This window comes from Acanthaster planci, linkage group LG12, assembly GCF_054643075.1.
Source record: "Acanthaster planci isolate LZ-2023a linkage group LG12, COTS_SCS, whole genome shotgun sequence".
NCBI lineage: Eukaryota > Metazoa > Echinodermata > Asteroidea > Valvatida > Acanthasteridae > Acanthaster > Acanthaster planci.
In genome coordinates this window covers 12465708-12487772 of record NC_141788.1, presented here as the reverse complement: position 1 = coordinate 12487772, position 22065 = coordinate 12465708, and the positions used below count along the sequence as shown (strand labels likewise).

At 42.0% G+C, this 22065-nt stretch overlaps 2 protein-coding genes across 12 annotated transcripts in view; one reads left to right on the top strand and one right to left on the bottom strand.

Moving 5' to 3' along the window:
- The window catches only part of LOC110988044 (serum paraoxonase/arylesterase 2-like), a 190888-nt gene that overhangs the window by 106443 nt on the left and 62380 nt on the right, over positions 1 to 22065 (bottom strand). For 4 of the 11 annotated variants that reach the window (XM_022251254.2, XM_022251253.2, XM_087144537.1 and 1 more), the window contains exon 2: positions 14809 to 14879. The exons of the other annotated variants lie outside the window; for them this stretch is intronic. In XM_022251254.2, coding sequence (XP_022106946.1) covers positions 14809 to 14833 — 25 coding nt within the window. In that variant the 5' untranslated portion in view covers positions 14834 to 14879. The remainder of the gene's footprint in view (positions 1 to 14808; positions 14880 to 22065) is intronic. 11 annotated transcript variants of the gene reach the window in all.
- Positions 5319 to 6089, top strand: LOC147797162 (uncharacterized). Its single transcript, XM_087144544.1, has one exon. It carries the CDS (start codon positions 5319 to 5321, stop codon positions 6087 to 6089), a length of 771 nt encoding a protein of 256 aa, XP_087000670.1.

The window sequence follows — 22065 nt, the reverse complement described above, 5'->3', positions numbered from 1 at the left end:
GTCAGTTGTCCTATGTTGACTGCATTGTAGTTGGTGCATTTGGCGTTCTCATCCTCGTTTTCCACGCTCGTTCTAGAAAATCCTGGCCTTGGTGAACTCGAAAAGCTTCCGCATAAGTTCGATTAGGGGACACACAAGGTCTCTTACGGTGGTCTTTCTTCACTGAGTCTGTTGACATTGTTGATCTTGGGTATAAGTAGCTAAGAACGTTCATGGCTAATGTGGCCTGACCAGATCTATTGAGGTGGATACCACCACGGCTTAAGTGGCAATAGCCAATATAAGCATTATCAATGAAGCCCCAATCCCACTGATAAGCCGCTTCCTTTAAGCATCTATTGGTCATATTTACTTTGGTTGATTCTGAGGCAGTCTCTCCGTACCGGTGGATAACACCAGATAGAGCAATCTGTTGGGGCTTGTGCTTTGGAACTTCAGAAGAAGACTGGATTACCTCTACCAGAGAGACAACTTTATCCCGAATGTCCTCAGTGCTGTCTTTGACGTTGTTGGTACCGATGTGCAGGATTATCTCAGAGGGCTTGTGTTGTTTCACTTGAGTGATGACACGTGGATAGATGTCACTAACCTTAGCACCGGGTTGAGACGAGCACTTAATCTGTTTGGAGCGTGAAAGCTTATGTCCTTTCACATGCTTGATCATGGAGTCACCGATTACCAAAACGTCAGTCTGGGGTTTAAGTGAAGGTTTACAGTTGTGTTGTCGGCAGTGTTTTTCTGGATATTGACTAAGTTGTTGCTGGAAGGTTGGAAGTTTGTGTTGTTCCTGTGAACACTGGGTTTTGTCACAGACTTCTGTAGACTGAATTGCGTCATAGTATGAGTCAATAAAGCCTTTCCATATCTTGAACAGAGTTGTCATTCATGTCAGCTTCACTGCATTCCAACAATGCTGTAAAGCGGTTTGTGGTTGGCACTGTGGAGGGCACTGGCTTCGGACAATGGTTGATTAGTGAAGATGTGCTCGAGGCATTGTTAATGTTGGTTTTGTCTTCATTGGTTCTTATCAGCATGTCAATGGTTGCTTGAATGCTACAGTTTTTGTCTTTTAGATCTTGTAGTTGATCTTTATCAGGATTGTTCACCTTTATTTTACAAAAACTTTTGAGATTTGGCTTGAAAATTTCAAATCTAGTGCTATTATATCTTGCTATATCTGATTAACCGCCGATAGAATTTTCTCATGCTGAGATGTGTAGGAACCAACATTGTGTTTGCTCCTGGACGGCTAGTAGATGTCATGGCGTCATCGTCAGAGGTGACAGTTTTTAACATTGATTTAACTATGGAATTATTATCGTTGTTGCTCAAACAGGCCTTAGGAAAGTTTGGTCGGTGATTACACATGAAACGGCAAAGATCCCTTATATCATCAGTTACCCCCTCAGCAGATCTATGTGCATTTAGCATACCTGTAATAGCTGTGTCGCCATCTTGGATCTGATCATTGCGAACACATTTTTCTTTAGCAAATTCAAAGACAGCTTTCCTCGTGTTTAGTAGATCCTCCAGAGCAAAGTCGTTGACCAGCAGTAGTTTTATTTGTTCATTTGGTGCTTGCTTGACTTTAAGTAGCACATTCTTCAACTTAACATCAATCTTGGTTATAAAACTTGGAGCATTTTCACACACGTCTGTTCGCCATGATTACACTACACACTATTCTAATGCTCTTCCTGATTTAAAGCTCATTTTTCACATTTCTTCCCTTTAATTGTGTACATTCAACTTAGAGTGCTTTCATTTACAGGGCTTTTTTTTGGATGCAACACTTCAAATATTAAGTCCCACACACAATAAAATCTCCCCCTACCAAGAGTGGGACGAGTCTACAATCGCATATCTACCAGATTACCAATACATATGCATTATTTCCTGGTCCATTACTTCCATTCGCTAAATTCTCAATCACCAGCAGTGTGCCCTCACTTAGGGACGGCGACCATTTAGATGGTTTGAAAAGGGCCCCCCGGTGGCCCACCCGGTATAATGCCTGCCCGGTATTAAGGCTACTCCAGGCCAGTATCAGGTCTGTCTGCACATCGACATTTCAAAGTCCCTGATGAAAGGCTTCCCCCACCATGCTTCCACAGATGAATAGGGGTCTAAGCGGATTAGTGTAAACATTGTATAGAGCTGAAGGATTAAGCGGGTTCCTTCTGGGATAGATTACATGTACCAGTACTTGCAAACAATAGACCCCAGGATGGAGAAGTTTGAGATCAACAACCAGTCCAGCATCCCAGGCCAGTAGCCAGGCCGGTATGAAAGGGGTTTTTGCAACAGGGCGAGCTTACCAGGGGGCCCTTTTCAAACCGGGTCTAAATGGTCGCCGGCCCTTACTTGACTCCTGTGAGGGCGGCCGCCATGTTCTTCCTCTTTTTTGACATGCAAAGTGCTCAGTGGCCGTGAGGGGAGGAGGGAGGGAAATTGGTAATCTGGTAGATATGCAATAGTAGACTCGTCCCACACTAGGTGGGGTGAGAGTCTACTGCAACCTACGCAGATTACTAATACATATGCAAAGTAGCACCGAACCAGAGAATGGGGGGAGGTGAGAGCACACTGACAACCCTGAACCCCAGGAGGAGTCACGTATAGCCTGCAGTGAACAAGAAGAGGGCACTAGTTGTCAAGAAGACCACCATAGCAGATTTGGTAGAAGCACTCAAGAAGGAGGTGAAACCATTCAGTATGTACCTTTTTAACAAAGATTGGCGACACAACAGAAGCATATTCGAGCAAATCTCCCTGAATCATTTGTAGTGGGGGGGGACTATCCAGCACACTTTGACCTTTGCAACAAAAACAACAAAAGGTCACATCAATATGCATAAGCATAATAATTATGATCATATAGGAAGATGAATAGGAATGAGGTGTAGGGTGAACAATTATGGCACAAGATGACCTTTTGTAAAGGATAGGCATAGGATAAGGTCAGAAAGTCTGGCACAGGTTGACCTTAGTGTATGGAATAAAATAGGAATAAGGCATAGCATGGGGTAAAATTTTGGTATAATTTGACCTTGCTCATGAAATAGGATGATAAAAAAAACAGCAAGAGGGTGATAAGGGATGATTACAATACCATACCGTACGGATACAAGCCTTCATCAAAAGAACGGCTTAACTGTCCCAGGTGTCACATTTGATCAAAAGGCACCATGGCAAACACATAGTTCCCGAGCTGTAAATGTTCTCCTCCATAAATCCGATCTACTGTATATTGTTAACCACTTGCTGCCAGGTTCTTTTTTTATCCGTTACATGCACTGCCGCGCCGTTTTTTCATATTTTCGTTTTTCAAAAATCTTCAAAAATTCATATCTTTTTTTTCTGAATGCCTAAACCCCATAAAATGGGTGTCCCGTGGCGAGTCTAGCCCTCACAAGCAACTTCCATTGACCCTTCGGTTTTGCGGCCACCCTGCCCGCTCTGTATAGCGCCCCCATTGTGTGTGTTACATAAGGCTCCTTTGTTCCGGGCCTTGGCCCAGTGCGTTGCTATGCTGCCGTGTTGCTATGCGGAGCGATTGACGGTCAAGACCTCAGCGTGTAATATGCGGTGAGTGAATGGGAAGCTGTGCACATGCACTGGGCTTTGTCAACTGTTCAATAAGTGCGGGCAATGACGGACAAATGAATCATGCTGTAAAAAAAGGGGTCTAAAAGTGTGGCTTTTTCGTGGCGCTGCTGCCTGTAACTTTCGCTATTTTTTGAAGCTATTGGGGTTTTTCTGTTATATATTTTCCCATCTACCAAACTTATATCCCCCCAAACCACTGTCATATTTTATCTCCCAACTTGTTCATTTTCCCTCCCATAGTGTAAGATATTTCCCTTCCCAAAGTTTATTTCCCAAACAATTTCAAGTAAAATTTAGAAACCAATAAAATAAAGTACACATAGAAATACACACAGACAAATATTTGGAGAGAACTTCTTTTTCTCTTATTTTCTTCTTGTCATTTCTCTTGTGTTTTCTTTTCGTTTCTCATGGAAATAGTTGCACTCATAAAAGTAGTAAAATAAATTTCCACTCTTTCTAATCAAATAAAAAGCAAACACCGGTGCAAGGAATAAAAAGTACTTTCCAGAAACTTTGTCTTTTTTGTCATTTTTTTCAAAGGTTGAAAACATGACCTAGTAAAACCATTACAAGGAAATGTGCCACTTTTTCAAAAGATGAAAACACAACATCCTCTACGCAGTACTTTCCAGAAACTTTGTCTTGTCATTTTTTTTCAAAGGTTGAAAACATGACCACCTAGTAAAACCATTACAAGGAAATGTGCCACTTTTTCAAGAGATGAAAATACAACATCCTCAAAGCAGTACTTTTCAGAAACTTTGTCTCTTTTGTCATTTTTTTCAAAGGTTGAAACTATGACAACTCCTAAAACCACCAGTAAGGCCCAGAGTCAAAATAGAAACAGTTGACCAAGCGGGAAATGGTTGCACTTAATCCCCTTTCAAACCATTGCCCGATTCATCTGCAAGTGGGTAATGGTTGAAGGTCTGAAACCTGGTCATCAGTCGGAGTGTCTGCCGAGAAGTTACGAGAAAAAGTTGCAAGGGAAATCCCTTGTCAAACGGCTTTTCGTTGCTCCTAATAAAAAGCACAGAGCATCCAAGTATTACCACGGCATTATCGATGCCAAAATTGGCATCAAGAAAAACGACATCGGAAAAAGTCACCCTGCATCTCATTTCTGCCGCACCTCTGTAATTTACGCATTGGAGATGGCTGCTTGCTTTAAAGACGAAGTTACGGTTTGGTCAGTGGATGACAAAAACAAATTGCTTGTAGGAGGAGGACCCTGTGTTGACCGGAGGATGTCTTTCAAAACCTACTTCATGAAAGACGATATGATACATTATCCTGACCACAACTTCGCCACAGGGTATAAAATCATTCCCAGCGGTTATATGGAGTTGCGGAAGCAGTCAACAAGTAAACTTCGGAACCAACGATCAAGATCTGAAAGTCCAGTGAAAAGGCGATCAACATCTCTCGTATCTTCACATGAAGATCCCCTTCCACTCTGATGCTGCCCTCCAGCCACATATCGGTATGACAAGCTCGGGCGTCGCCATCTCATTTATCCAAGAACTGGCCCGTTAACGCTTTGTCTCAGGGGGAACAAGTTTCACAGAGCATCAGTCTACAATCATCATACAGACTTGACACCTCTTCTCCGAAGTGTGTGCAGAAAAGGAAGGAGAAATGCAGCTGTTATTGTTAGTGACAATGGCCCAGACTGGAAAAGGAACAGCGTGAAAGTTGTGTTGATGATGGGGCGGCTGTGGCGGGATCTTGAACTTGACTATTTAAATATTGTGAGCTACGCACCAGGAGATAGCCGGTTCAACATGATTGAGCACAGTTGGGCTCCGCTCATGATGTGGCTTACAGGACTTCAGCTGCTGGGTGTAGTTCCCGGAGAGCAGAAATCTCCAGAAGAACAAACCAACCTGTCCAGCATGGAAAGAAGACGCAAGGATGCCGCTGTTCTAGACGCTGCAATTAGTGATGTTCAGCGCTGCCTCAAGGGGAGAGTTTTTGACTCTTTTCAAGTTAAAACAGTTCCCATCAAATCCCCATCATCGCACATCTACAGCGATGAATCCACCGTTGATGAACTAACAGACGCAAGCAAGAAGATCGCCAGCAGTGATTCACTGAAAACACTTGCTGAGGAGTACAAATTCCTTTGCAAGCATTCTGTGCAGCGGTCCTATCAGTTGGAATTTGTCAAGTGTCAAGAAACTACCTGTCGTCATTGTTCCAGCAAGCCTATTCGAGCACGCACTCTCATGACATTTCTTCGGGAGTTTGGGGGTGGGTGTTGTTTTACTCCCCAGCCATCAGACAAGTATCCGGGGCACTACAAGACATGGGAAGAAATGGCGTCTCTAGCAACAGCGCGTAAACTCAAGAAAATGGATCTGGACGAGGGGCTCAGTTCAAGTTTACAAGGAGAATATCGCAGATGCAAACATGGCTGCAGAAAGGTGTTTCAGAGCAGAGCCGACAAGGATCGCCACGACAAAATTCTTCATTAGCAAGACCTCAGCGACAAAGGAAAAACCAACGGCTCTTTTCAGAGCCACCACATTTCAAAAAAGAGATAGATTTGCTGTCAAATAAAGATCCAGAGGCCCTCCCCCAAAAGTCCTTTACGTCTTCCCATAAAGCATTCCTTTTCTATTTCCGATTAAAACACAGCCCCGAACAAGTCAGCTAGATGAACAGTTTTAGAGTAATTTCTTTTTTAAAAAAATCAAGCTCTCAAACGCAAAGAAAAGGTTGAAAACAACACAGAAAAGTCCTTCACCGTTGCAACGAAACCTTTTTACCCCTTTTTGTACTCTCACGATCAAGCAAAAAAAAAACATAAAAAATTGCAACCCCTGAAACAAAAACATTCCTTCTTCAATTCGTATAAAAATACGACCAAAATATGTTCTTTTTGGGGGGAGCGCATGTACCAAAGGCCCAAGCTCAAAAGAAATGACGCAACAGGAGTAATTGCCGATTGCTGAATTATTCATGTCGCTGAAAAGAAAAGTGCTGCACTCGCCAATGAAATTATGCACTTTAAATGACGTATTCAAGCCGTACATAGGTATCCAATCAAAATGCTTCCTTTCGACATTCAGCAGCTTCATCAATACGTCTGGGAAGAGGTTTCGAAAATCAAAAAGACGGACGGAAAATAAAATAGACACGTCTCTCCATGACACAATTTGTGCTGGAAAGACTACTTACATGTACATTGGGAACCTCCAGTTGATGGTTCTTCACATTCATGCAGGTACACGTCATGTACATGCCGCGGGCTTATTTCGGTGTTGTTTCGTCGTCATCTGTTTAGTCCGACAGTCTTGAGGGTCCCTGGTTTATGCTTTTATTTCTTTCTCTCTCACATGTGAATCGATATATTTTCATGTAACACTGAGGTTCATTATTCTTAACAAATCACAACATATTTGATCAATCGTAACCGAGGGACCCTTTTCACATCAGCCACATTCATGTGTACATGTCCATCACACAAACATCGCTTAAAACACAATACGATCTTTTCATGCAATACACCGAAAACACTGCAAAGCGTTTCGCCTTGAAGACAATGAACAGTTCCACTAGGTCCTGTGGATTCTGTAGAAACGAAAGTCGAGTGTATACATCACTCTTCCATGAGATGTGGTGGCTGGTTTAATAAAAGTACAGAAATGACTTATACATGAGCCCGTTACTGAGCCTATTTGAAAGTAAAATTATTTGGCTGTGTTGTCTTCCACTCGCAATATCACAGAGCGAGAGAATAGGCAGCTGAGGACTGCACGCATGTATAAAACCGAAGCATACTTTCTTGAACATTATAGATGCAACAATCACGGGACTTCAAAATCAATCTAAAAACTAAAATAAGAAAAGTCAAATAATGTTGGTATTTGGGGGCAGTGTGGCAAACTGAAGAAAAAAAATCTGTAATATCCATGTAAACGGTAGTACAAACCCGTCCCCCAAACACCCTAAATAATGTTGAAATATCAATGGGCTGGGGTCCCAGTTGTTGGTGAACAGCTCAATGACTCATCCACCAGCCACAATGAATGTAATTCCTAAAGCTCCCTATTGTTACAAAGAATCACCCTGGAACAGTGTTTATCGAACCGCAAGCCATTTTGCTACAGACCCCGTATCGTTGCCCGCTTTACTTTGAAGCAGGTAAGGAGCTTATTGTTTGTCTATCGTTTCCCACTTCATGAACCGTTTTTATTTTGACTTGGTGCCTAAATGACATATTGTTTTACACTAGATAAGTGGGGCATCAAATCAAAACACACATGAAAAACACAAAATATAATGTCAATGAAAATGTCCATGAAAATAAATGTTCAAAGTGTCAATTAGTGGACAGTAAGGTACTCCTTGAAGCAGGGGGGCGACGCAGAGGGGCTGGTGGCACGTGTCGCACTCCAAGTGTGTCTTCTTTCGCAGACCACGGGAAGCACAGAGGACACACCGCTGGTAGCGGAAGTCGCCATAGCTGGTCCTCTCAAAGTCCACGGGGAAGTGTCGGCCAACAAAGCGAGAGTTGGTGAATGGTGGAGTATCGTGCTGAGGGTGGTAGCTCACGGACAAGACTCAAGCAGTAGTTGAGGAAGGAGAGGCGGTGACCAACGGCCAGGTACACGGCGTAGCTGTTCACCAGTGTCAAGTCGAGCAGGTAGAAGAAGAGCTTCTTGTACCACTTGAGGGACTTACGAGTTGCTTGATGATTTGCCGCTAGTTGGTCGCTCTTGTCAACGCCCCCCATTAGGGCGTTGTACTCGATGACACAGGTCGGTTTCTGCTTTTCCTGCCCTGTCCTGTCTTGCTTGCCGGTGCCACAGATGTCTGCCGTATGCATGGTGGAGAGCATACGGATGTTGCGCTTGTCTCACCACACCATGGCCAGGAGAGAACTGCTGACACCCAGGTCGGCCGACCGGGACGCTGTTTCGCCCCGCTTCAGCTTGACGGACTGCAGGTCTTTTGGCATCCCTTTTCTGTTCCCCATGACAGTGCCGACGACGTTAAACTTCTGGTTGTGAAGTCGTCGAAACAAATCGGGACTGCTGAAGGCCCGGTCGAGGGCAAGGTTGTAGCCCTTACCACTTAGATCATTCACCAGGTCCATCACCACTTGTGTAGTTGCTGGGAGGTCTCCTTTACTTTGGCCGGTGTAGATTTTGAAGTTGTAGCAGTACCCGGCAGCACTCCCGGTGCTCTGGCACAACTTGTACATCTTGATGCCAAAGCAGGCCCTCTTTCTGGGGTTGTACGTAGCGAAGCGGAGACGTCCGTAAAACTTCAGAATAAAAAAGTCTAACATGGGTACACTGACATTGTATTTCTCTTCGATAAAATCCTGCACCATCACATCATTGACGAGGCAGTCATCCGTAAAGACAGACACAATAGATCTCATCGAGATGACCCTACAGCAGTGCAACAGGTAAAATAGGCAGTGCTGACCAAAAACCGTCGTGGTGGATGATTGCAAGGAAACTGTATAGCGTATAAACTGCGAACTGTTCTTCAACAAAAAAGATTGAAAATGTTGCCTGTTAGTGTCTGGTGGAAGTCCGTTAGCACCAAAGAATTCCGATCGGCCGTCTTTAGTACATCGATGTATCCGATGTACATCGGCCGTACATCGCCAGCCAGTGGGTGTTTGGTCGATTGCTCTCGGTGTTTACGATGAGGGCACTGGTTGAAACTGGTTGAAATGAGATCCACTTGACAAGTCCGGAGACAGATCAAAGGCAAGGAGAGAGTACCCCCACTCGTAGTCTTCCCTGTTAATGTGATTGCCCGTGTCTTGAAACAGGGTATTTATACTGGAATACAAAGTCTGATAAACCATCATGTATGCCTTGTCTTTGCCAGAAAACTTGGGTTGAAGAGGTCGCCACAGCGTCTGTTCATTACCAACGTACAACCCCAAACAATTCAGGCCGTAGTGTTTAAAGTTGTAGGGGTTTTTGTGGTAGTCGCCATTGAAGGCCGGATTATCTACCATACCAATGACCACGCGCCGAGGGATCTGCCCCAAAAACAAATTTTTGCAGGTAAGAGATTGATTTCCTTGCGGGATAGAAAAAGTATTTACCTCCACTCTACGAAGCAGGTATTTGGCAGTAGCACTCTGTAGGGTTTGGGCGTGCATGTAAAGAGAAGCTTCCATAAACTTTACTTTGTAGTGAGAGTCCGGTAAAGCCGAAATTAAAAAGAAGCTGTTTTTGTTGCGATGAAACTTGAGTTTCAGGTTGACGCCATTCAGTAAAAGTCTGTCCTGAAAGAATTTGTCGGCGTGAATCAGTCCCTGGATCGATAATACGGCTCTCCTTCGACAGTTTGTATCTCGTTTTTAATCCCTCATTGAAATTTTCATCTGCGGTTGGATCTTCAGAGTCCATTTTTCCCACCATATCTTTGTTAAACAGGGAGGCTGTCAGCTGCGATGCCTTGGCCGGTTTTCCGTACGTGAGCAGCATAACAATGACCTTAATGACACCTAAAGGAATGCCGTAAACACCATGCATGGAAACATACTCGTAAGTGCATACCCAAAGGGACACACGCCAATGTACACACTGTGGAAGGGGGCTTTGGGGGATGGGTAGGAACAAATAAGACCAGTAAAGACAAATCTAATTCTTGCCAATTCTTGCATGCATCATCTCAGATACATTAGTCTCTATTATTAGGTCAAGTGGCTTCCCTGCCCAGTGTAACAAGATCCAACAGGTCAACCATCCTGAAGCCAACTTCCTAGAAGTATGTGTTTGCCAGCCAGTGCAAGATCCAAGAATGGTACAAAGAAACCAGCTGCCATTGTCTCAATGTGGACAATGATTACCGTGTGCAACTATTGTGCACCAGACTTGCAACTGATGTACTATGCTGAAGAGCTTGGTAAACACGGACAACTAAAATCCTTAGTTAGGGTAACAATAGCCCTAACATTCTCAAATCCTCCAATTTCAATGATTTTACATACATCCCAAGGGGTTAGAGTTAAAGAAAAATTCTTCCTTACCTTTCAAAACGTTATCTCAACAAAAAACTACAAGTTTTTGCAACCACACTTGCTCATCTTACCTAGATATCTGTGGTGTGGTAAAGTTAAACTAGTTCAAAGTCTAAGGATAGTAACTTGAAGCTCCTGGTCTGATTGAACAGCCCTCATTAAAGTTGGCAATGGCGGTTAAGTCAATTTGAAAATTGGAGGGCCAGGATTGGATACTTGGCAATCACAGTTCAGATATAGGAAGAAAATCGTACTAGAGCTAATACTGATGGAAAACAAACAATGAATCATTTTACATTAAAAAATTCATAACCATTACAATGACTTGCTAGCCCTTACAAAAATGTTCCATGCAGATCCCATGTGTATGCCATGGGACTGGCAAAAAAAATAATGTTGGTTGAAGTGATCACCATGGGACATTTTGTGGATACCATGGGAACACCATGAGACTTTTATGATCAGCATGGGAACACCATGGGGCTTTTATGATCAGTATGGGAACACCATGGGGTTTTTAATAATCAGCACGGGAACAGCATGGGGTTTTTATGATCAGCACGGGAACACCATGGGGTTTTTATAATCAGCATGGGAACACCATGGGGTTTTTATGATCAGCATAGGAACACCATAAGGTTTTTATACTTTACATGTACATGGGAATACAATGTGATTTGTATGCGCACACCATGGAAACGCCACACAAACACTATTCAAATTTTTGCAATCATCAAGAGAACACTGGGATTTGCATTGATATGGCATCTACACAGGTACAATTAGAGGCTTTGTTGTATTGTAAACCACATTAGCTGCTGCCATTAAAATGCAGCATTGGCGTGAACTACAGTACACAGTTTGGAATGGAATGTTGATTTGATGACTGCAACTTTGCCCGTCACCATGAGATGCACAGGACACTCACCATGGCAGGCATGGGTAAATCACCATGGGACGCAAGGAACAATCGACATGGAACAATCACCATGGGGTGCAAGGGACAATCGACATGGGACAATCACCATGGGATGCATGGGACAATCACCATGGATGCATGGGACAATCACCATGGGACAAATGGGGCAACCACCATGGGACGCATGGGAAAATTACCATGGGATGTATGGGACAATCACCATGGGACAAAAGGGGCAACCACCATGGGATGCATGGGAAAATCACCATGGGATGCAAGGGACAATAGACATGGGAAAATCACCATGGGACAAATGGGAAAATCACCATGGGACAAATGGGACAATCACCATGGGACAAATGGGACAATCACCATGGGACAAATGGGGCAACCACCATGGAATGCATGGGAAAATCACCATGGGACACAAGGGTAAATCACCATGGGACCCATGGGTAAATCACCATTGGATGTGTGGGAAAATCACCATGGGATATGACAATTAAATCACTACGGGAATATTTTGGGAGATTACATGGGGTTCTTGAAAAACGCATGGGCAAAATCCCATGGGTAAAAATCCCATGCTACATGTACATGGTGGCCAATGCACCATGTAATCCCATGGGAAATTTTCCCATGGGATACCCTCATGGGACATTTTTGTAAGGGAGTGCAGGGGCGGCCATCTTGATATTGACCGCAATAAAACTTCTTGTTTTTTACAGGTCACTCTTCAATTTTAACATCACCAGTAAATTTCTGGACTCCGGAAACCCAATGGTAATTGTTGAAAGTATATGTGTATATTGCATTTTACGATGAAATGACAGTTTTAGTAATTTTCCTGTAACAGGGTGGCCATTTTGAAATTGACCCAAACGAAACTTATGCTTCTTTGCATAGGTCAGTGTGTAATTTTATCATCACCAGTGCATTTGTTGACCCTGAAAACCCTCCAGTACACACTGAAAGCAAAGGTGTGCGTTGCATATTAATAAAGTTATGACCATTATAATGACTTTCTAGTACAGGGGCGGCCATTTTGAAATTGACCCGAATGAAACTAATGGTTGTTTGTATAGGTCAGTATGTAACTTCATCATCACCAGTGAATTTGTTGACCCTGAAAACCCTATAGTAGACACAGAAACTAAATTTTATACATTGCATATTAAGTGAGTAATGATCATTTTAGTGATTTTCCAGTACCGGGGTGGCCATCTTGAAATAGCCCCCCAAAAACCCCACTTCCAGTGGTCAGAATTTGATAAACTTTCAGCCTGTCACTCATCACATCAAGTAGAGCTGAAATCTATCGAAAAACCTTTTTGTTAGAAGGGGGTTTGGGTACTTTTTCATTTAAATGTACCCGTCTAACGGTAAAATATCTAGGAACAGAATGAAAGAGGGACAATCTTATTATTCATAAGGGTCAGAACAAATAAACAAGCAAAGTGATTGAGGAATAACACAAAACACACGTTAGTAAAGAAACAACTCCCAAAAATTTGGACCTGGTACAACGCCTTCCATAACATAATGGTGCTAAGAAAGACAGGGTGAACATAACCGATGACTTTGCGTGAGGGGGGGGAGAGTGAGTGGGGGTGCACTATTAGTGATCGAGAATTTAGTGAATGGAAGCAATGGACTAGGAAAGAATGCATAGGTATTGGTAATGTGCATAGGTAGCAGGCAGTAGACTTCCACATTATAACTACACATTATTGGTATTATCGTTAAGCAAACTTAATTGAATTCCGATTGGTCGATCCACGGCAACAAAGTGTGACATACAGATGTAACTGTATTGCATGGTTCACATCAAGCCAAATTTTAGTCAAGACAGCGCCCACGGCGATGATCCTAGCACACTGTACACACTTGAGCTCATTGTATTCTAAATTGTGTGAATAAAAATTCCATGTGAGTGGGGATTTTTCCCGTCAGTTTTCGCCCTTTGAGCTGGAAAAGCTACCTAAAAAATTGCTCTGACTGTGACAATATTAGGACCAAACTGAATAACAAAGATCATACCGAAATGAAAGAAGTCGGGTCTGCACTAGCTCTAGCGCTGTGCATGTACTGGCTGCACACAACGGACAAAGTAGCACTCATGTGAACTTCATAAATATGCATGTCGTGTGATGTCTAAGGGCTGTAGCTACTAGCTATGCATTTGTTGGCGCTGTATCGAAATAAATATGCAATACACTTGTTTTGATTTATGATTGGTGGTTGGGATGAAAGCGCTGGGGGGGGTTGTAGTTTTGTGATTGCTTGCTCAAGGGCACAGTCGCGGCACATGTGGCAACAAATGAAAAAAGTCAATTTAAATTTACACAAGTTCAGTGTTTTTTTTTTAATTTACTGGAATTCTGATGCATGAACTAAATTTCTATAAAATAAGAAACACTTCACTGTAAAATCAGCTTGTTGTAATAGTTCTGGCTGAGGAATGGATTTCTTTCATGGTTACTGTTTATTTGTGAAAAAGTTCTCGCACAATTGGGAATTGCTTAAAACCGATGTAGTATTAGAACCGGCAAAAAAAGTGTCGTCGTCACTCCAGTTGATCCCGTGAGTTTAAAATTCTAAGCTTACATTTGGGAAAAAGTTTTGTGGTAGCTAAAGACACATGGTGAACTACTGGCCAGTTTCACTGAAATTTGACATTTTCCAGATGTACATGTAATCTGCCTGAACAACTTTCATGATCCAAAACAAAAAAAATGGCTGTGATAGTGATACATGATTGTATTTTGATATTTCAAGACGGTCATCTTGCCAACCAGGCACTGCATGTACTGTAAATGTACATGTACGTGATTTCATTTATTCAGTGCACTGCCATACAGTGTACATGTACATGTATGCACGCATATATACACGAAGCTCGAGCGATGGCCATGTGTGTGCAGTGGTTCACTACACGTTGTCGGTCACCTTGGCGATCTGCAGTCACATGCTCTGCCAAGATGAGGTCCAGGGTCAGGCTTATCGTGCATGGCACCGGCAATGCATGGTAACAACTGCAAAGTGTGTACTGAACAGCATGTCAGGTTTCTGATTGTGTGGGCGTGTGGGCTAAAATTCTGACATGTACGTGTACTGTACACATATATTCTCATGTGACTTTCGAACTGTGGAAAAGCTGATAATGTCAAAATAAACTATTTGTCCTGTTCTCTTTTCTTCAAGCACTTGTTCAATCTAATTTTACACCAGTGGCATGTAAAATAGGTTTGTTTAATGAGAGAAGCAAAAATATTACCAATTCCCGGTACAACTCTGCACATCCCCGGGCGGTGGTTGTATGCCTGCTTGTGGAAACCCAGGCTGTAACTAAATTGAAAGCACAAATCACACGCATTTGTTCTGGCTGGAAAACTGGAATACATGTAAAAACAGTATATACTATTTACTAGTTCATTCAGTTACATTTATCTTCAAGCAAGCTTGAATTCTCAATTTTGATTGGTCGATCCATGGAAACAAACACTGTGATATACATGTACCTCTCGGCAGATTCAACAACTTACCAATTTCTTAACCTAACCGCAACCTGAGATTTAAAACCAATTTTGACTTTTCATGAACTTTGAAACTCACACCGGGAATGGCATTTAAAATAAAATCAAACCATTCCTCATTGTAAAACCCCGGAGGAATGACGGCATTTCGGCGTTCTCCACCTTGCAAAAAATCTGTGGGCATTTCTCTCTTTTGCAGACGATGCATCACCGGAGCCTTTGAACCAGACCCGGTAACTAAAAGAGTAGACCTGGGTTCGGTTTGAGCAGCTCTAATGGTTCTCGTTCTTTCTTCATTGTCGTTGCCTAAAAAGCCTTCTTGAATAAATTCTAAAGCAATACGACGGGGTTCTTCGTAGGTGTCAATTTTTTCTCGGGCTAAAACCATTAAATAAATTAGTGCATTTTCTGCTTCGTCTGAATAAATATGACATAATAAGAGCCTACAATCGCGGCAGACGAATTTAAAGTCTACTTCCATTCTGTTGGTGTGCAGACATGGGTTCGTGTCTTCTTCTTTGATCTTCACACGGGTGACATTCGGCTAAATAAAATGAATAAGTTTCGTTTGTCCATGGGTAAATATCCGTTTTAATTTGTCATCGTTGTTTATTAATACTTGTATATTTACGGAATGCAAAAAAACCCAGCTACTCCTGGGAATAGCTGAGATTTAATTCTCCATTAATTCACGAGTACACAGTGCACATCGTGGCAATCGTCACATTTTTTACATTCACGGCATAGGTGTATGCATCTAGAATCTGAACACCCTGTGCAATCACTTGCGTCTATCACGTTAACAGATTGCGTTGTATTTTTGCAGAAGTGGAAATTGACGTTTGCTTTTTGGTTTGACATCTCTATTTAATGAATATTATTTACTTAAGCCTGTTGCAAATTTATTTCATTTTTCCTCAAAGCTCCACGGCAGACTCAGTTTTCAGGGAATTCCCTTTTTTGTTTGGGTCACAAGGTCTGGACCGGGAAGTCCCTGTTTGAGACACACAAGTTCCGCAAGTAGAACTGGGGGTCAAAGGTCAGCTTGGGAAAAGGGAAGTCCCTGTTTTGGCCGGGAGTCACGAGTTCTGCGAGTGGAACTGGAGGTGAAAGGTTCTTTGTGTTCTTTTTGGCCCTGGTTTTTAAAGGGTGAAAACCCTCGATGAGGTATACAAGGGGTTTTTACAAAAATGAAAAGTGGCTTTAAAGACTAGGTGTTTTGGGCAGTTTTTGAAAAAGGTCAATGAGGTATAGGAGGGTTTTAGTCGATGAGGTTTGATGAAAAGGGTGAAAGGGGAGTTGATCCAGAACTCTCCTACGCTACTACTGTACTGCGCATTCTCAAAAGTTAATTTGAACAACGTTGGTATAATCGCATTTAACTGGGTTTTGGTGTGACTGTGAGTAACCCTGAAATTGTTAAAATCCTGAGCTGATCTTCAAGTAAGTTTAGGCCTAGTATTGGGTATTGATTATTACTATGTGACCGCAGCATCAGGATGGATATCAGAAAGTTTTTCTCTTCTGAACATGAGGTGTCTGCAAAAAGAAACCGCAGGATGACGATGGAGAATCAAAAGTACACAGAAAACTTCAGTATGAAAAACGATGTAAAAGGGAGTTCATACCGACATGGGCTAAGGAATTCCCATGGATTGAATATGATAAAACTAAGAACATAATGTTATGTAAATGTAGTGGAGACAACTTTAACTTGGGTGATTTTTTTTATTAGTACTTGCAGCCTGTATTAAGATAGGGGTGGCACCCCTTAGTTTACCCAGTTGGAGTTGCAGTGTGTGCCCCCCTGGTGTTTATTTCATACTTAAGTCCATGTAGCATAGCTAAAGCTTCAGTAGCAGGTCAGCTGGCAGAGAGTAAACACTCATGTAACCTGGCATCCAAATCTGCCCTTGCTGTATTTAAGAATCGACCTGCAGTGGACTTGGTAAGTTTCTCCCCTTTTCCTTTTTTTGTGAACATGATCATGTGCCGCTTTACTTTGTTTTGACATATTAAGGTTTAGCTCTATAGTCAAGTCAGCAGTTTTCCCTTGACAGAGATATATTTTTTTAGGCTCTCCTTTTGATCCATTTTTGGAGGTCTGAAGATACTTGCTGATTTTTCCCTAGAGATGCAGAAATAATCTGTAGTTTTGCAAGTGTTTTTTACTTTAATCTGAGGGCGTCATGTAACTTTTCATGGTTTTACTGAAGCTCATCTTTTTAAACAGAGTGTATTGTTTTTTTAGTATCCGTGAAAAGTTTCCGCTCCTTTTTCAGTTGTTGATTATCCCAGGCACTTGTAACTTTTGGAGTCCATGGTTATTGGAAGTGTTCCTATTACATGTATTGCTTGTGGTTTTCCTTTTTTTTCCTTTTTATTTTTTTTTGCTGGAAGTGCCATGAAGTTGTTCTTTATATAAGGTTGTTTTGTTTAGTATACTAAGTTTTTTTAGTTTCGGAAGTCAGATGATTGGAGTATGTAGGATCGAGAAGTTGGAATCTCTTGTCTAAGAACTTTGTGCTGTTTAATACTTGGGATGCTTGGACACATTTTTTTTATCTTTTTCCTTATTTTTTTTGTATTTTAGTTAGAAATTTTAGACATGGAATACATTTGTTCATATTTCGACCATGTGATTTTTATCTTGTGTAAGGCCAGTTTCTTAGTTCTCTATTCCTTGCCACATGGTTGAGGCAGCAGCTCTTAGTTTATGACTAGGGAAGTAGGGATTACACATAGGATTAGAGTGTCCTGCCTTCCAAGAAGAGGCCAGAGTCTTTTGTTTATTACATCTTTATTATTCATGAGCTGAGTGTCAGTAGCATTACCTACCCTCCTTCCTCCCATGCTAGAAGTTTATGACGGATTAAGTTTTACCTTAAGTACATGCAGCATGGCTGTGCATTGCTAGGTTATTATATGAAGATTTTTTTGTTGTTGCGTAACATTTCATTTATAAGTATCCATTTTTTCTTTCTTTGCAGGTTGTTAAAGCTGTTTGTGTAATCAATTTGTACTTTTCTTGATACTGTGTTGGCTTTAAGGTTACAGTTTGAATATTGTTGGCTTATAGTTGTGGTTTGACTTGGCTTTGAGTTATAGTTTGAAAGTTGGTTTGCTTTTGGTTAGTTCCGTTGGTTTTGGTTTCTGGTCATGGTTTAAATTTTCCTTGGTTTGGTCCTTTTCCTTTGATTTTTGGTCTGGCTCTATAGGTCTTTTGAGTTGGTTTATGGCATGTGAAGGTTGGTCATTATTTTGGTCCGTTGGTCTAACCGTCGAGGATTTTTTTAGGAAGATTAATCACTGTATCTGATGCTTTCTCTCTCGAGTTATTTTTTATTTCTTGTTAATCTCTTGCCTTTTTTTGAATAAATCTTCTTTTGATTGGTTGTTCCGGAATTGAAGAAATTTTCTCTGTGTTATTTTTTTACAAAGATCTCGCGCCTGTCCTTACCCGATCCCGGATTGTTTATCTTTTTGTGCTAATCCCCAGCGAAAGATTTTTTTGTATTTTGCAAGCGAGTTTCCCCCAGTGTCTAAAGTTTTCTTAGATGTGTCATTTTTCCAGGCTACATAAAACATAGGGAATTCCCACAGCTTGCAGATCAGGAGAGTCCTTTTGTTTGTGGAACAGGACATTTTGCAAAGACCCAATAAGAACTCATGATCAATCTAAACATCACTCACAGTGTTTCAAAGCACAACAAGCCAGGGAAAAACCCACGGATACTGCCATGGCAATAACCATTGCTAAGATGAACAGCGCAAATTTTGAAGTTCTTCAGAAACTTTTCCGCACAGCATATTACATTGCTAAGGAAGATCTCCCAATGGCAAAGTTTGCCAGTATGAGCAAGCTGCAACAAGTAAATAGTGTTGAAATAAAAGACATGTACATCAATGACCACACAGGCAGGGATTTTATTGGGGCCATGGCTCAAGCAGAAGTGGCCAAGACAAAAAAGTCCTGGACACTGCAGATGCCAGATTTGTGTCAGTTCTCAATGATGGGAGCACCGACTCCAGTATCATCGAGCAAGAAGCTGTGTATGTTCATTTCATATGTGATGGGAAATCTATCACAAAATTGGCTGTATGTCAACCTGTTAAACATGCAGATGCTGCAGGGGTTTTAAATGCCATTGATGATGCCTTGACAACTGTTTGGATTGCTGATAGTGAAGCATGGGGGAAAAAAAGTTGTCTGTGGCAATTTTGACAGCTTCAGTGATGATGGGGAGAAAAAGTGGTGTTGCAGTGCTTTTTGCTTGAGCGTGTTCCCCATATCGTCATTTTGCACTGCATTGCACATAAACTTGAGTAAGCTGTACTTGATGCAGTGAAGACTGCTCCGTACTTGGCCAGATTTGAGGAGATCCTGAAAGCAGTATCAAAAATATACTACTACTCCCCAAAGAAGCGACATGAGCTGAAGGAAATTGGCAGTATCATTCATGAGAACCTTTGTCACTCCAGTGCTCTGAAGAGCACAAGATGGCTCCCAAGCAGGCAAAGGAGCCTGAAAGCTATCGAGACAAACAACACTACACATGGAAAATATGGCCAGTGGTATTGCAGACAAGGTAACCCGAGAGGATGCATCGCGGGCAAAGGCATCTTGCAAGAAATGAAAACTGAGAAATTTGTGAGATATCTCCACTTCATGCTAGATTATAGCAACATCCTTGCAAAATGTAGCAAGAGCTTTCAGTCGGCCGACAACTTCCTAACCAGAACAAGTCAGGTTCTGAGGGGTACTTCTGTGGACCTCCTGAAGCTGAAAACAACTCCTGGAGACTCTACAAAGTTACTTAATGAGAGCCTTGTGAGAGACAAACAGCATGTGAAATACAAGGGTATTAACCTTGTGAGTGTCAATCGTCCCTGCTGAGGTCAAATGGAGCAGTATGAAGGTGGTGATTCAGATTTTGCAAAATTATTGACGATACAGTGATGTATCTTGACAAACGGTTTCAAGTCTTCACCGAAAAGCCGTTGTCAGGCTGTAGTGTATTTGACATCTCCTTGCTTCCCCATGACCGAGAATCTCTCATCTCCTATGGTGATGATGATGTTGCTGACCTTGTGGAACACTTCTCTTCTTGTCTGACTGAAGAGGAGGCATCAGAAATCCCCTATGAGTGGACCGACATGAAAATGTGGATGTCTGCAGACCGAGGTCAGCATCCTCTTAACCTGTATGCAGAGTTACTGACAGAAAATCCAGATCATCTGAAGAACATCCTTGTGTTGGTTGGGCTGATGCTGACTCTCTCCCCATCCACAGCCACATGTGAGAGAGGATTCTCATGTATGAACAGAATAAAAACATGTCAGCGTATGTCTCTTAACAATGACACGTTGAATGACCTGATGCTTATTGCTTCAGATGGTTGTGAAATCAGTGCATACTATCCAGATGAGGCAATTGACACTTGGCTCTTCCATTGTAAGGGGACACGACACCTTGATCACAAGTCACCTGTTCCTTCATGTCCTTCAAACAAAAGTCAATAAAGTCATTGCAGGTGAGTAAAATGTATTTTTGTCCTTCAAACAAAAGTCAATAGGGTCATTTTAGGTGAGTAACATATATTTTTCTATTGGCCTCCACCTTGGGGGAAAACTTCCTTTTTTGGGCAACTGAAAATGAAATTCGCACAACAAGATTTTAGACTCCTCTGCCAGAAGGGCAAGTACATTTTTAGAAATTTTGCGAGCCCTATATCAGAGGCACAAGTACCAGCGATAAAGGAAGCTGCATGCAACGAAGCATGGAAATTAACAGGTGATGGTGAAAAGGTCCACTGTTGCATTGACATACAGACAGATTGCCAGTCATGAAGCAGTTTGTGTGTGTGTGTGGAGGGGGGGGACATCCATATACCATCATGCCTGGCCCCCACTTTAACATTCGGGTATATTCCCCATTTAGTGAGAACCCAAGGTTGCTATATCAATGAATACGTACATGTGCACATGTACGCCTTTTTTTTTTCAAGTTCTGACACAAGTTTTCTCATGCATCAGCACAAGAACTGCTGCACCTGTAATAAATGTTTATCTTTTTGCGATGATACCCATTTTAATCAGCACAGACATGAAGACAGTCTTCATCAAAGTACTTGTAACAGTGTGTAACAAGATTATCTGAAAAACTGCAACCGACAGGAAACTATTTGCTTTGTGTTATAGGTATCCTTCACGCTGCTGCTGAAGTGACACAAGATAAAATCTGTTCTCTACAATATTAGTTTTAGGAATTGGAAAGCAACGTACACATGTAACTCTGTGCTTACATGTACATGTACTGGTACGTATCAGAAGCACAGCTACCCAAGATGAAGGAAGCTGTTGTACAACCAAGCAAGGAATATAACAAGGTAATTAGCAGTGAGAAGGCCTGCTGTTAGATATTGACACACGAGAGATGGCCAGTTTGGTGAATGCAGTCATGAAGCAAAGACAGGAGGGGGACCCATGCATGTACTAATGTAAATCACTCAATGATCAACATCCGTGTGTCCAGTCTCCCACTGTAACATTCCTACTCATACTGGTATGTAGCCAAGTGATATCAAAAGTACTGAAAGTTCTTACGCCTTTTTTCCATTCACTAACATATACCGGTAACTGACACACAATGAATTAATATTTCCCTTGTTTAAGATGACACAGAGGAATGTTTACCAGCATCATACATGAGGGAAGTCTTTTGACATGTTGGTGTGATTGATGGAAATGCAATTTGTACCAAGACTTTTTTTCAAGATGTATTTTTTGTGTTGGTGAGATGTAATTTATGTATAACGGGTTTGCCCTTATCCAACGTACATGTATATTAATAAGCACTGTATGCTCAGTGCTTGTCCGAGAGCTTGCGAAAAAACCTCACAAGCTTACTCGGGTGGGACTCGAACCCACGACCTCCTGCTTACTAGTGCAGATGTCTTAACCACTCGACCACCGAGCTTGCCGGGGTCGGCTGGCCG

Excerpts from the sequence above, each read along its gene's own strand:
- LOC147797162 (XM_087144544.1), top strand. The coding sequence starts at position 5,319 with ATGGGGCGGCTGTGGCGGGATCTTGAACTTGACTATTTAAATATTGTG.